General features: G+C 54.0%; 1 protein-coding gene across 1 annotated transcript in view; it reads right to left on the reverse strand.

The window, feature by feature from the left end:
- The window catches only part of Muc2 (mucin 2, oligomeric mucus/gel-forming), a 30,848-nt gene extending 23,464 nt beyond the window's left edge, over positions 1-7,384 (reverse strand). The window contains 18 exon segments of the mRNA XM_035442097.1: positions 91-191; positions 308-360; positions 611-866; positions 1,226-1,352; positions 1,571-1,665; positions 2,212-2,376; positions 2,470-2,607; positions 2,810-2,879; positions 2,967-3,077; positions 3,269-3,407; positions 3,490-3,607; positions 3,828-3,953; positions 4,126-4,336; positions 4,477-4,586; positions 4,681-4,771; positions 5,160-5,274; positions 6,272-6,533; positions 7,309-7,384. Of these exon segments, the coding sequence (XP_035297988.1) occupies positions 91-191; positions 308-360; positions 611-866; positions 1,226-1,352; positions 1,571-1,665; positions 2,212-2,376; positions 2,470-2,607; positions 2,810-2,879; positions 2,967-3,077; positions 3,269-3,407; positions 3,490-3,607; positions 3,828-3,953; positions 4,126-4,336; positions 4,477-4,586; positions 4,681-4,771; positions 5,160-5,274; positions 6,272-6,533; positions 7,309-7,384 (2,364 nt within the window).
- Positions 7,385-11,996: the final 4,612 nt, after the last annotated feature.

Genomic DNA, 11,996 nt, shown 5'->3' on the forward strand with positions numbered 1-11,996 from the left:
GTGTGAGAGTCTGCCTAGCCCACACAATGGACTCAGGCATACAGAATGTTCCCAACCAGCCCACCCACAGCAGCCCTCCCTGGCACTCACATAGCCAGCCACTAGTGTCTGGCAGCTAGTGGGGCGGGGTTTCCGGGTGGCCAGAGCAGTCAAGTTGTTGCAATCCACAAGGATTTTGGGGGAATTACAGCCTGTGGGGTCAAGAAGTCCGTCTTAGCTCAAGGTGAATTTAGGGTACCAGGTAAGTAGGGAGGGAAAACAAGACTCAGACTTGTGGCCACACATGGGCAGCATCCGTAAAACTTACTTTGGCCAATCAGTTTGATTTGGGTGCATTGCAGCCTCCCGTTCCGGCAAATGCTATGAGAGAGAAGTGAGACAGGATGAATGGGGCCCAGGTCTGTCCCCACACAGGACATATGACACCCAGGCCACTCTCAGAATGTCACCCCTGGCACCCCTGGCACCCCTGGCACCCCTGGCACCCCGGCACCATTTGAGAGCCTCGGGTCCCACGGGTAGAGCCTCCCATTTTTTCACTTGGGTAAAGATTCAAGAGCACCCACACACACACACTCTGTGGGCCCCTTGCTGTGTTCGGAACACTCACCAGCGCTCCTCTTGCCTCAAAATCACATCTCCTGCTTCTAGATAAAGACCATGATGGTAGCAGGAGCACTTAGCCAAGGGCACACAGCGGCCCTTCTCATCCATGAAAGTATGGTCAGGGCAACCACAGCCTTCCACAGGTGCAAATCCCTTGAGACAGTGCGCGTCACCCTCTGAGAGTGAGCGGCAGGTCTGCTGGCAAGTGGTCAGGTTGTACAGGAAGATCTGTGAGCTGGGACAAGCGTGCACGTCTTTGTCTGCAGAGGAAACCACAGGAGTAAGGAGCAGTGGCACTGGACTCCAGCTACTGTCTCGATAGCTAATGTCCCTGAGCTTCTCCCTCCACCAGGACTACAGATAGAGGGCAGCCACACTGGGAACCCCTCCCAGGCTCCTGAACTCAGCTGCAGCCCCTCTCTGCAGAATTCTGCTCCATGCTGCAAGCAGAGCCTTAAAGGTCAGGTAAATCTGCTGCTTCTGGCAGAAGCTGGGGGGCAGCTACAAGGAGCTGGCCCCTCTCCCGGGACTGGCTGTGCTCAGGGCTCCCAGACCCCAGCCCATGGAGTTCTATGTCTGGATCACCATCCTAGGAAGCAGCCAGGGGGGAAGCACTCACTGCAGACACTCTCGCGCCAGCCCCACAGCATGACGCCCTTGGCGGCGCAGGCACGGGCATAGGAAGACAGAGCAGCACACATGCAGTCCTCGTTGTTCTGACAGTTGCATGTGTCATATTTGCACCTCTAGGAGGCAAACCAAAGTAACAGTGAGGTGGGGAAGCCAGGCACATGGCCCCAGCACCCCGTCACTCAAGTGAATATATGTGAGCACCCCCGCCAGCACTCAGGCACACACACATACCCAGCCACTCACAGGCTCAGCCAGGTGGCCCGAGCACATTTTGCTAGCTCTGAGGGCACTGCATGCAACATTGAGTATGTAGGGTTGGGGATGAACTCACTTTGTAGTATTCAGTGGGATCCACAGCCAGGTGGCACCTGGCAAAAGGGGTCTCCGACCTCTTCAGTAGGGAACACCAGTGCTCAGCGTAATTGGCTGGGGAGTGGGTCAGAACCTTAGCATGGCCAGGCTACCTTCACATACCCTGAGCCTAGAAGTCTTATCACCCAGGCTGGAGGTAACACAGTCTCCTGTGTGACCAAAGCCAGATCGCTTCCTCCCTCCCATCATAACTCCAGGCAGCTATGAGCAAAATGAGACCTTTTTTGCATAACACCCACCTCCTCCCTTTCTCAACCCCAGGGGGCTAGAAATCTTCAAATATGATCGAGAAGTGAGTAGGAGGACATGTTGTCCTAGCATTAGGCCAGGCCTGGATGAGAGCCACTACCCAGCAGTTAAGCCTGACCTGCCCATCTACTTTGTCACTTGGAAAGCTGCCACCATGGGGCCACTCTAAACTAGCTGAACAGCAGGTGGATGTGCTGGTCCCCAGCACCATGGACCATGTGACCTCCACCCACCCCTCCACCCACATTCTTTGTCCCCATCAGAAGCCCCATCTGCTTGGAGGTGGTACTGGCCAGGACTGTGTGTCCTACACAAGCCAGTGGACAGCAACCAGCTTCCCCTGAGCCTTACCACTCTCAATGTTGAGGGAACAGGGGTCATCTAGCCAGTCTAGCTTGTCATGACAGCTTGATTGGGCCTTCCAGGTATTGGCAAAGCCGGCACCGGTGGCCTCCACCAGCCCACCAGACGTCATGAAATCATCACTTTCCAGGCCATTGAAGTTCCCACAGAGACCTAAAGGGCCAGGACAGGATTAGGGAGGATTAGGAGTACGGGGCAGGGCCCTCATGGGACTTTTTCAGGGATAGGACAGAAGGGACCACTCACCCTGCACCTGTCCCTGGGCAGCCTGGTCCAGAGTCACAAAAAGTTGCATGACTGGGACCAACTGAACCTGTAGCCGCAGCCCGAACACCGTGTTCACAACAATGTGGTAGGAGGAGGGTTGGAAGATGGAGAAGCTTGCTGCAAGACAAGAACATAGTGAAAGACAGCAGGCCTCCTGGGTTCCACCTTACTCTCTGGTGGCATGCCCACCGCCCCATCCCCTACTACCAGCAGGGACCCAAGGATAAAGCCTGCCTGAGGCCCAGCCTCCTAGGCTGTCTGAGTCTCAGCTGGCTCTGTTGACTGGCAGCAGCTCAGGACCCCTCCCTGAACCACTCACCTGCCACATGGGGCAGTGTCACCTCCAGCTCATTGAGCAACACACTGCCACCTGATTTGAAAACCACCACCTGCAAGAAATGTCAGGGGTACATAGAGGTGAGGTGACTGCATGCAGGACCCAGGCATGCTGGGAAGGGAGAGCGGGGAGCACTCACATTCTTCTTCTTGTCAGTCAACAACACTACAGTCTTCAGGCAGGTCTGCTTGTCTGTAGAGCCACAAGGGGCCAGCTCACCCAGGAGGGCATAGGAGTCATTGTGATCACCCTATATGGAGAAGGGTGATACAGTTACTGAGGATCTAACAGCATCCTACACCCTAGACCCCCCACTTTTCATCCTCTTTCTAAGAGCAGCAGCACCCACCACCCCAGGGGCAGCCTTCTCTACATCCAGTCTTTCGACCCTCCCCAGAAGACCAAGGGCTCCCATCCATCCAGGTAGCCTGGTCTGCCTACCTTGGTCAGGACATAGTAGCAGTCCCCATGAAAGGTAAACTTTTTTCCATCGAAGGTGGTGATGTGGGAGCCACCTTCCAGGGCACAGGTCTCAGGGCAGGGCAGGTCTTTACACACCCAGCGACCGGCATTGCAGACACTGCCCGAAAGCAGGACACAGGGTCAAGACTCAGTGACACCCCAGCCTGCCTGACCCCCAAGCTCTGTGCCCTGAGACTTACCACTGCTCACAGTCATTGGTGATTTCCTGGCCTGGCATATAGAGATGCCCATGCAATTTGCAGTGGCACTGACTCACAGGGATGCAACCACTGCCCGTGATGTCATCATATACAGTGCCTGTGGTAGCCAGAGATGTGAACTTACCCTGGAAGCCTCAGAAAGTGCCAGTATCCCCTGAGGAGAGGCTGCCAGCCAGACCTCCACCCACGGGTATCTGGACCCCTGCTCTGTTGATGGAGATGCTCATCTCCCAGCCCTTAGGGTTCTTGGGAGGGTACCACCCCTCCCTGCCTGCTCCCCACCAAGTCTCTGGGACAAGGGTCTTCCGAGCATGTACCTTCTGGGCAGAAACAGCCATCCATGTAATGTTCTTCACACAAGCTGCTGACCTCCAGATGTGAGCAGGTGTCCACGCAGGGAGAGCTACTCTCCAGGTATACCATGTTACCAGGGCATTTCTTGGCTAGAAGCAAAGTCAGCACCATCAATCCACAAACAGAGTTCCAAGGCCACTGGCAGATAGTGTCTGGGTACTTGGCCCAGAATCCCACCAGGGGCTCCTTAAACCCGGGGACACTCACACTGGCCATGATGTGAGTGGCCCCCAAGCACCCCATGGGTCACCAGCTACTTACGGCAGAGTGAGGCAGTCCTCCAGTTCTCAGGTCGGCCACCTGCGTGGGAGCACTGGCGGGAGAACTCAGCAAGGGTGCTGCACTCGCAGGCGCCACCCTGAGGACAGTGGCAGCGGTCCTGCATGCAGGCACGCACATACAACTCCACGGGCACCCGGGCCTGGCAGTCCTCGAAGGCTGTGGAGGTCAGCAGCCTCTCACACTCGGCTCGCTGAAGAGACAGACACAAGTGTGGACAGATTCACACCCCTGTTCACACACCTTCTTCCCTCCCCTTAGAGCAGAGGGATCCCCAACAGAGGCCAGCAAGTACAGGTTCCCTGACAGTCAGGGTCCCCAGCAATGACTTACATGCTCAGAGCAGGTCTCTGGCTCTTGAACCACCTCGGGGTCCTCACATTCAGCCTCAGGCTTGTTGATCTTTTGCATGTTCCCAAACTCAATGGCACTGTAGTGTATACCTAGGGATGCAGGTGGTCAGCAGTCATCCTTGGGGTCCAGGAGCCTGCAGCCTCACCCCTGTCTTCCTCTCAACAAGCCCAGCTTAACACTCACCTTCACTGAGGAACTCATAATAGGTCTGCATGCCATTGAAATCCCCGCAGAGGCCACAGGTGTGGTTCTGGAACTGGCTGTCCAGTTCTAGCTGTTAAAGGGAAGGGAGAGCAGATGAGCAGACCTCAGGGCCCAGCACAGCTTCCAGAGCCCCTCGGTCTAGGCAGCTTCTCCAACAGGGCAGGAGGAGGAGGGCAAGAATCAGCCACCAGGAAGGGTCCTTCAGGGTGGTGTGCCAAAATGCAGTCTCTAAGAGACAGAGACCATTCACTGCACCTATAGCACAGAGAGCCCCTCCCAGGCTAGGCCAACGGAGACTCTAGTGCCAATCACTGTCTCCTGTAGCCTGCTCCACCACATAGGCTCCTACTCCAGTTGTGAGGTGTGAGTCCTCCAAGCCTACCCTTCTATGGAGCCACCAGACCTCTGGCCAGATAAGGGAGCCCCACCACCTCAGAGCCCAGGGTGCTGGTGCCCACCATGAGAGCATCTTCCCGGTTCCACATGAGGGAGAGGCCGGCACGGGAGTAGACCTTGGTGTAGGCATCGTTCTTCTCAATGAGGAGCCCGGAGCTGTAGTGTGGGGTGCTGACCCTGTGGGGACCACTATGGGGTCACTCACCAACTCACCATCCCAGAACCCACCCACTCATTCTCCTGAGGGTTCTGCTGTCCACATGGTGCTGAGGGCATTAACTGGGTGAAGCCTGGCTCTTTACTAGGTCAGTATGTTCTCATCTGGGGCCACAGACTTAGCTAAGCTACAGGAGGAGGCCAGAGAGCCAGGCAGAAGCCTCGGCAATGGCCAGAGAACCCTTGTTCTGAGCTAGGTGGACTTTCTTGGGGGCAGGACCAGGCCCTCCTGCCTACTTTCCTTCCCATGCCCTCTCTGAGTCCAGGACAGAGGCCCTTCTCAGGAGCCCCCAACCCTCTCCAAGCCCTTTGTTCAGAGGTATTTGCTCACAAAATCTGCCAGGTGGGACTCTCTACCCCTGCCCAGACATTATCCAAAGCTGTCCTTATGCCAGGACCCCATCCCACTCCTTCATTGGCCTGAAACTGCCACACCCCAGACCCTGAACCTCTCGCCCTCATACCCAACCCACACATGACAGCATGGTCCAGCAGACCAGGCAAAGTAAGGGAACACTGGTAAAGCCCCATGCATGACCCAGAAACCCCTGCAGCAGGAAAAGAGCAAATCCCCAGCAGGGTGAACCTGCAAGACAGGAATGCATTTAAGAGGACCTCATTGTTACAGACAATGCCAGGGAACAATAGCGCTGGGCAAGCAGCCTCTCCCTTCCCACCTTCTGCAACTTTAGCTTGGGGGACAGGCTCTGGCAGCCACCATTCCATTCCACATGGCCCCCAGGGGAAGTCTGCAAGGGACTCGCATGTCACCTAAGACCCTGGTCTACAGAGGGGACTCAAACCTCAAAGCACTCCCTATTAGTCATGTGCAGAGCAGAAGAGAGTATTCTGGAGGCTGGCTAATTTATACAAAATGTTCAGGGGCGAACTTGCTCTGAGGAGTCAGAAGCATCCCCTGGCTGCTAGGACTTGGGAGACAGATACTAATCCCACTCACATGGCCCCATTCACCACTGCCAGCTTGTGGGTGAGGTAGATGGTGTCATCCTTAATGGTAATCAGGATGGACTCTATCTGGGGGTGACCCCCAGCCTGGCCCAAGCCCCGCTTCAGGTGAACAGCAAATTCCTTGTAGGAGTCTCGGCAGTCAGAAGCAAAGTTGTAATCACAGAGGCCAGGGAATCGGAAGACATCGCCATCAAAGGTTTTGTAGTGGAAGTCGCCCCAGGTGCTGCAGACATGGTTTCGGGATCTGGCTTCTGGAAGAGCAGTGGGGATACAAGGTGAGACACCCAAGACCCCAGGAGGGCTCCCCTAAGCCCATTCTCCAAGTCAACCCCAGAGGTCCCTCCAGGGGTACCCATCTGGGGCTCCAGACCAGGGTATTTCTGGCCAAGATGGTGTCCCCTGCATAAACAGTCTCTGCTAAATATTGGTGACCCTTCTGCGGAGACTCTCAGACAGGATGCTAGCTAGCGTGGAGTGCCAGCAGGAGTAAAGGAAGAGGGGCCTTCGGGCAATCTGGTCACTCTGTCCACCTGGCCATCATACACCTACTTGCCACTGCCCAACTCCTGAACCGATGCTCCATTTAGCTCCCACCTACCCCACCTCTCACACAGCAAGAAGGTGGGCTGGGTCCCTCAGTCTTCAGGAGTCCCCACCCATAGTTTTGTCCTGATGGAACAGAAGTTTTCCATGTGGACACAGCTCATTCTCCAGAGGCACTGTCTTGCCAAAAGTCCCTTATATCTGTAACTGTCCTAAACTTGGCTCCTCCTAGACATCCAATGCTTCCCCCACTCCCACAGACAATGGTCACTCAGAGATTCCAGCTTCTCATCCACCTGGTGCAGGACCCTGAGTGTTCAACCTCGGAGTAATGGTGAGAGACCCAAGACCCCAACTGGAGTGGCTCTGACTGAAGACCCCCTCCTATTCCAGGCATCCCTTACTAACTGCTCTGGGCTTCCCAGCCTTCCCACCCTCAGGGTGCTCTGCCTATCCCCTTGCCCAGATCACCCAGCCCCTTACCTTTCTGGAGCTCCGAGCCCCAGGCTAAGGCCTGGACTAGGCACACAGCCACCAGGCGAGCTAGTGGCAGCCCCATGGTGGCTCAGGAGGGTGGCACAGGAGAGCATCCCAGGGCAGGGGTCCAGGACTTATATGCCCAGCAGGCATCTGAGGGCGGGAGGACAAGGGAGGTGCAAAGGGTGGGTGGGGCATTTGCTGAGTTATCAGGAAAACAGCTGTGGGGGCTCCTGGGTCCCTGTGAGGAAATATTGATTCGAGTTATCTGAGTTTATCTTTATATGACTCCCTGGGTAAACTTGGCCTTCCTCAGGATGTCACAGCCCCAATTATCCCAATGCCAGCACACACCCCAAGTGAACTCCATTCCTTTAAGTTACAAGCCAGGCCAATCTCAGGTTGGGAGAGGCAGGAGATCCCTGCTGGAATTACATCCCATGAGCTCTGCCATACATGCTCTAAATGCCCCCAGGCCCGGTCCAGCAACCTCCAACACAACCCAGGTAGAATAAGGAGTTTCCAAGTCTGCCAGCTTCTCCATTCTGTTTCTCCACAAAACATTCTGTTTCTCAGCATGGGCTGAGACAACCGTGACTCCTGCTCAGGTCACCAGTGTGGCAGGAATCAAGATTCCAGAGAGGGGCATCTAACCCCAGCCCATGATCCACCTCCAAAAGGCAAAGAGCAGTGGGGACTGGGGGGGGGGCATCTGTCCCTGGGGAGCCTCCTGCACTCTACAGGGCCTGGCTAAGTCTGCTCTCTAATCCCTTTATTTTCCCAGGCTCTGTCAGTCTCTGGAATTACATGTAATTAGAACTTGGGCAGCCCTCAGCCCAGGCAACAACCCTTATTGGAATCATGTCCCCTGGTGCAAGAGGAAGTGGCTTGAGGCCTGGAGTGGCCACTCTGTGAGAATGGGGTCTGTCTGCGCAGAGAGGTTAGCCCCAGCCCCAGCAGGTCCCATCCCTGCAGAGTATTCTGAGGCTGACACTTCTCCTAAGGACATGTAGGCTCTGGCAGTGTATCCTGTTTCCCAGCCACAACTGTTACTCAAAGGATGTGCTCCTAGCCCCAAAAGAGCAGTGGCCCTGGTGATCCTCAGTCCCCCTGAGCTCAACCCAAAGCTGCAGCTGCCTCACCAATGTCTGGAAATGACTCCAGCAAACAGGATTGCAGCATCCAAGCTGCTAAAAACTACAAACATGCACCTACAAGACACACCGGTTCCCAAAGTCCACACAAGGGTGGAGAGACACAGGTGGCCACCCATGCTAGAGCTGGAGTGTAAATTGAGACCTAGGGAACCCCCCCTTCCTAAAAACAATGATAGGTCCTGACTTTGGCTAGAGTACACACAGTGAATTTGGTTACAAGGTACCTCAGGCTCCAATTCAGTCCCCAAGTTCCAGAGGTGAGTGAGAAAAAAAAATGCATTAAGTAGTCACAGGCTCCCTAAATGGTGAATGGTATCTCCTTTCATAGGCTATCATTCTGCCCTTCCAGGCTCTGCACAAAAGCCACATCCTGAGAAACAGTGATAGAACCTGTCCTATGATATTACCCACTTAGACCTCTGAGACCTCCACACCATCCCACCTGGAGACTGAAAGGGGTCTACGCAGTACGAAGACATAAAAAATAAGAATGACCACCAGCCAGGGCATGTATGGAAACCACTCTTCCCATCTCACTGTGCCCATCAGCTCTAGCTTTGTTCTTTCCTCCCTACTGTAGCTCAGGCACGTGGGAGAACCTGAGTGTAGCCTGAGCCCAAAAAATAGGGATTATGGAACTAGACCAGCTGGGCCGAGGAAACCATTGTTTGACTTCCCTATGTGGGCCCCTCAGGTTGGCACCATGCCCTGAGGAAACCCAAGGATGGACCAGGCCCCAAGAACTTGTGGTTTTCCATGCCATGCTCTCTCTGCTATGGAGAGAGTTAGAGGACTCCTGGCCAGATTCATGATGCCCAGCATAGACATCTAGCTGAGCTCTGAGAATATGGGTCCTCTCTGCATGAAAGAAGTAAGTCCTCCCTGGATGGAGGAAGTAAGTCCTCCCTGGGAGGAGAAACTGAACTCCCCTTGGGTAGAGAAGGTCAACATTGTGTTCCTATTGGATGAAACCATGGTGACAACCTCTTGGTCCATTGCAGGATCTCAAGTGATTTATGTGTGCTTCGATGTCAGACAGCCCAACATATGACTGGGCACAGTGGCCAAGTTGTGACCCTAGTGGTTTAAGGAGCTGGTGTAAGGGCAAACGGCAGTGAGGACTCAGTCAAGTTCAAATGGCTTCATCACCTACTTTTCAGCTACCAACTCTGGTAGTGAAGGATGAGAACCAGGACAGCCTGGGGGGTGGGGGTCAAGGATATGTAATAAGATAAACATGAACAGGAAAGACCTGAGTGGCCACACAGAAGCCAACACACATGTAGACAGACCCTCAGGCCACACTGAATGTGGTTAGCACAAAGATGATGACTTTATCTACCTGATTGACCCCCTTCTCTGTGCTGAGGTCTGATGGGCAGCTGTCATGGGCCTTGAAGTCCAATTTCCCACTCTTGGCCCCAGAGGCTGGTACCCCACCTCCTTGAAAATTTTCCCCTGGGCATGAAAGACTGTGATCAAAGAAAGGAGTCGTCAATACTTTGAGGAAGCTGCTGGGCAGTGCCATTTTCTGTGACAAGGATGTGGTGAGCAACGTAAGAATGACTGCCCCACCAAGTCGCAGGTGGACCCTTTAGTTAGACTAGAACTGAAACCAACAGTGGACAGGGTCCCAGGCACCCTGGCCTACTTCCACAGGCCCCACACCCTGCAGTGTTTACCTGGACAAGACACTGTTCCTAGGGATTGCACAGAATTTATGGCCTTGACGGCAGGGAGGAGGCAGCAAAGACGTCACAGGCTCCTAACATGAATGTTCCACTCTGTCCACACACTGACTCATCCGGAAGCTGGAGGGGAGGGAAGGAGAGACTACAGGAGAAGGAGGGAGAGAGAGGCAGAAGAAAGGACAAGATGAGGGAAGAGAGAAGAGGAAGTCCACCCCCAAATGAGGATCACGCAAGCCCTACTCCCACTCTCAGTGGCCTCCTGTGAGGGTTTCTGTTGTGCATAACTTGACTGAGTCTCAGTACCCAATGCTTGGTCAGACTCTAGTCTTGATGTTGCCATGAAGGTAGTGTTCAGATGTGAGCAGATGATCCTCCCTAGAACAGGTAGTGAGATCTTGCAAAAGGAGACTGAGAACCTCAAGGCAGAGAGGAGTCTGCTTCCTGCTCTGCTGTGGGTCTCCCATTTGCCATCTTCCCTGCAGCTTTCAGGCTTGCAGTCTGTTAGCTGGTTTTGTGTGTCAACTTGGCACAAGCTAGAGTCATCAGAGAGGAAGGAAACTCGGTTGAGGAAATGCTTCCATGAGATCCAGCTGTAAGGTATTTTCTCAATTATTGATCAGGGTGGGGGGGACCCAGCCCATGGTGGGTTGTATCATTCCTGGGCTGGTGGTTCTGGGTTCTATAAGAAAGCAGGCTGAGCAAGCCAGTAAGCAGCTCTCCTCCATGGCCTCTGCATCAGCTCCTGCCTCCAGGATCCTGCCCTGTTTGAGTTCCTGTCCTGACTTCCTTCAGTGATGAACAGCAATGCTGAAGTGTAAGCCTAATACACCCTTTTCTCCCAGGCTTGCTTTTTGGTTGTGGTGTTTTGTTGAAGCAATAGAAACCCTAACTAAGTCATAGCCCCACCATTTCAAGAGCCAATTCCTTAAAGTAACACTTGTCTATATGTGTGTGCTTACACAACCCCTGTGTGTGCTTACACACCCTCTGCTGCTTCAGTTTCCCTGGAGAACCCTAGCTGATGCATCTTGCACAATCCTTCCTCACTCAGGGTGGCAAGCAGCCATACTGCAGCTTTATGAGCTCCCTATCCCAAAAGCTTCTCTCTCTACCTTCCCCCATTTTGACCTCAATGTGACCTCACTGATCTTTACTGTGTCAGCCACATGTATGGTCTCTGGTCACTCCCCATGATGCTCTGTAGTCAATTTGATTACTAATACTTGCTACAGAAACAGAAACCAAATTACTGAGGACCTTTTGTCTCAGATGCTACAGCAGAGCCTAACTGGGCATATGAGGCAAGACTGGTTTAACACCCATACTGACCATTGCCCCTGCCTCTTGCCACCGAGCTACCAAGTCCCAGAATTAACTGAATTGGGGAGCTTGTATCTCACCATGATCAGCTGACAGAGGGTACTCCCAAGAAGCCACAGTTCTCAGCCCTTCTGGATTCCTAAAGGAGACCCCAGCCCCAGCCACACAGGGACAAAGCAATAAGTCCTGGGCTGAGACCCAGACAGTCAAGCATTTGTCACATAGCCATCTCTGCAGACCCTCCCTCGAAACATGAGAAAGGCAAGCTCCAACACAGCAAATGGGTCCCCCATCCTCACTTTCAAAGGGTTGAGAACACTGGGAACAGACAAACCTGGCCACATATCCCCTTACATGAATTCCCTGAAAGGAAATCAGCTCAGCACAGGATGTGAAGGCTGAGAGAAGAAGCAATAGAGGGCCTGGTCAAGCCAGCAGGCTCCACTGGGCAGGTATATACAGGACATGTTACTGGAAGGCACTGTCCCCTCCACCCCCATATATCAGGCAGGTCATTACCTTTCAA

Source organism: Cricetulus griseus, chromosome 3 (assembly GCF_003668045.3).
Source record: "Cricetulus griseus strain 17A/GY chromosome 3, alternate assembly CriGri-PICRH-1.0, whole genome shotgun sequence".
Lineage (NCBI taxonomy): Eukaryota > Metazoa > Chordata > Mammalia > Rodentia > Cricetidae > Cricetulus > Cricetulus griseus.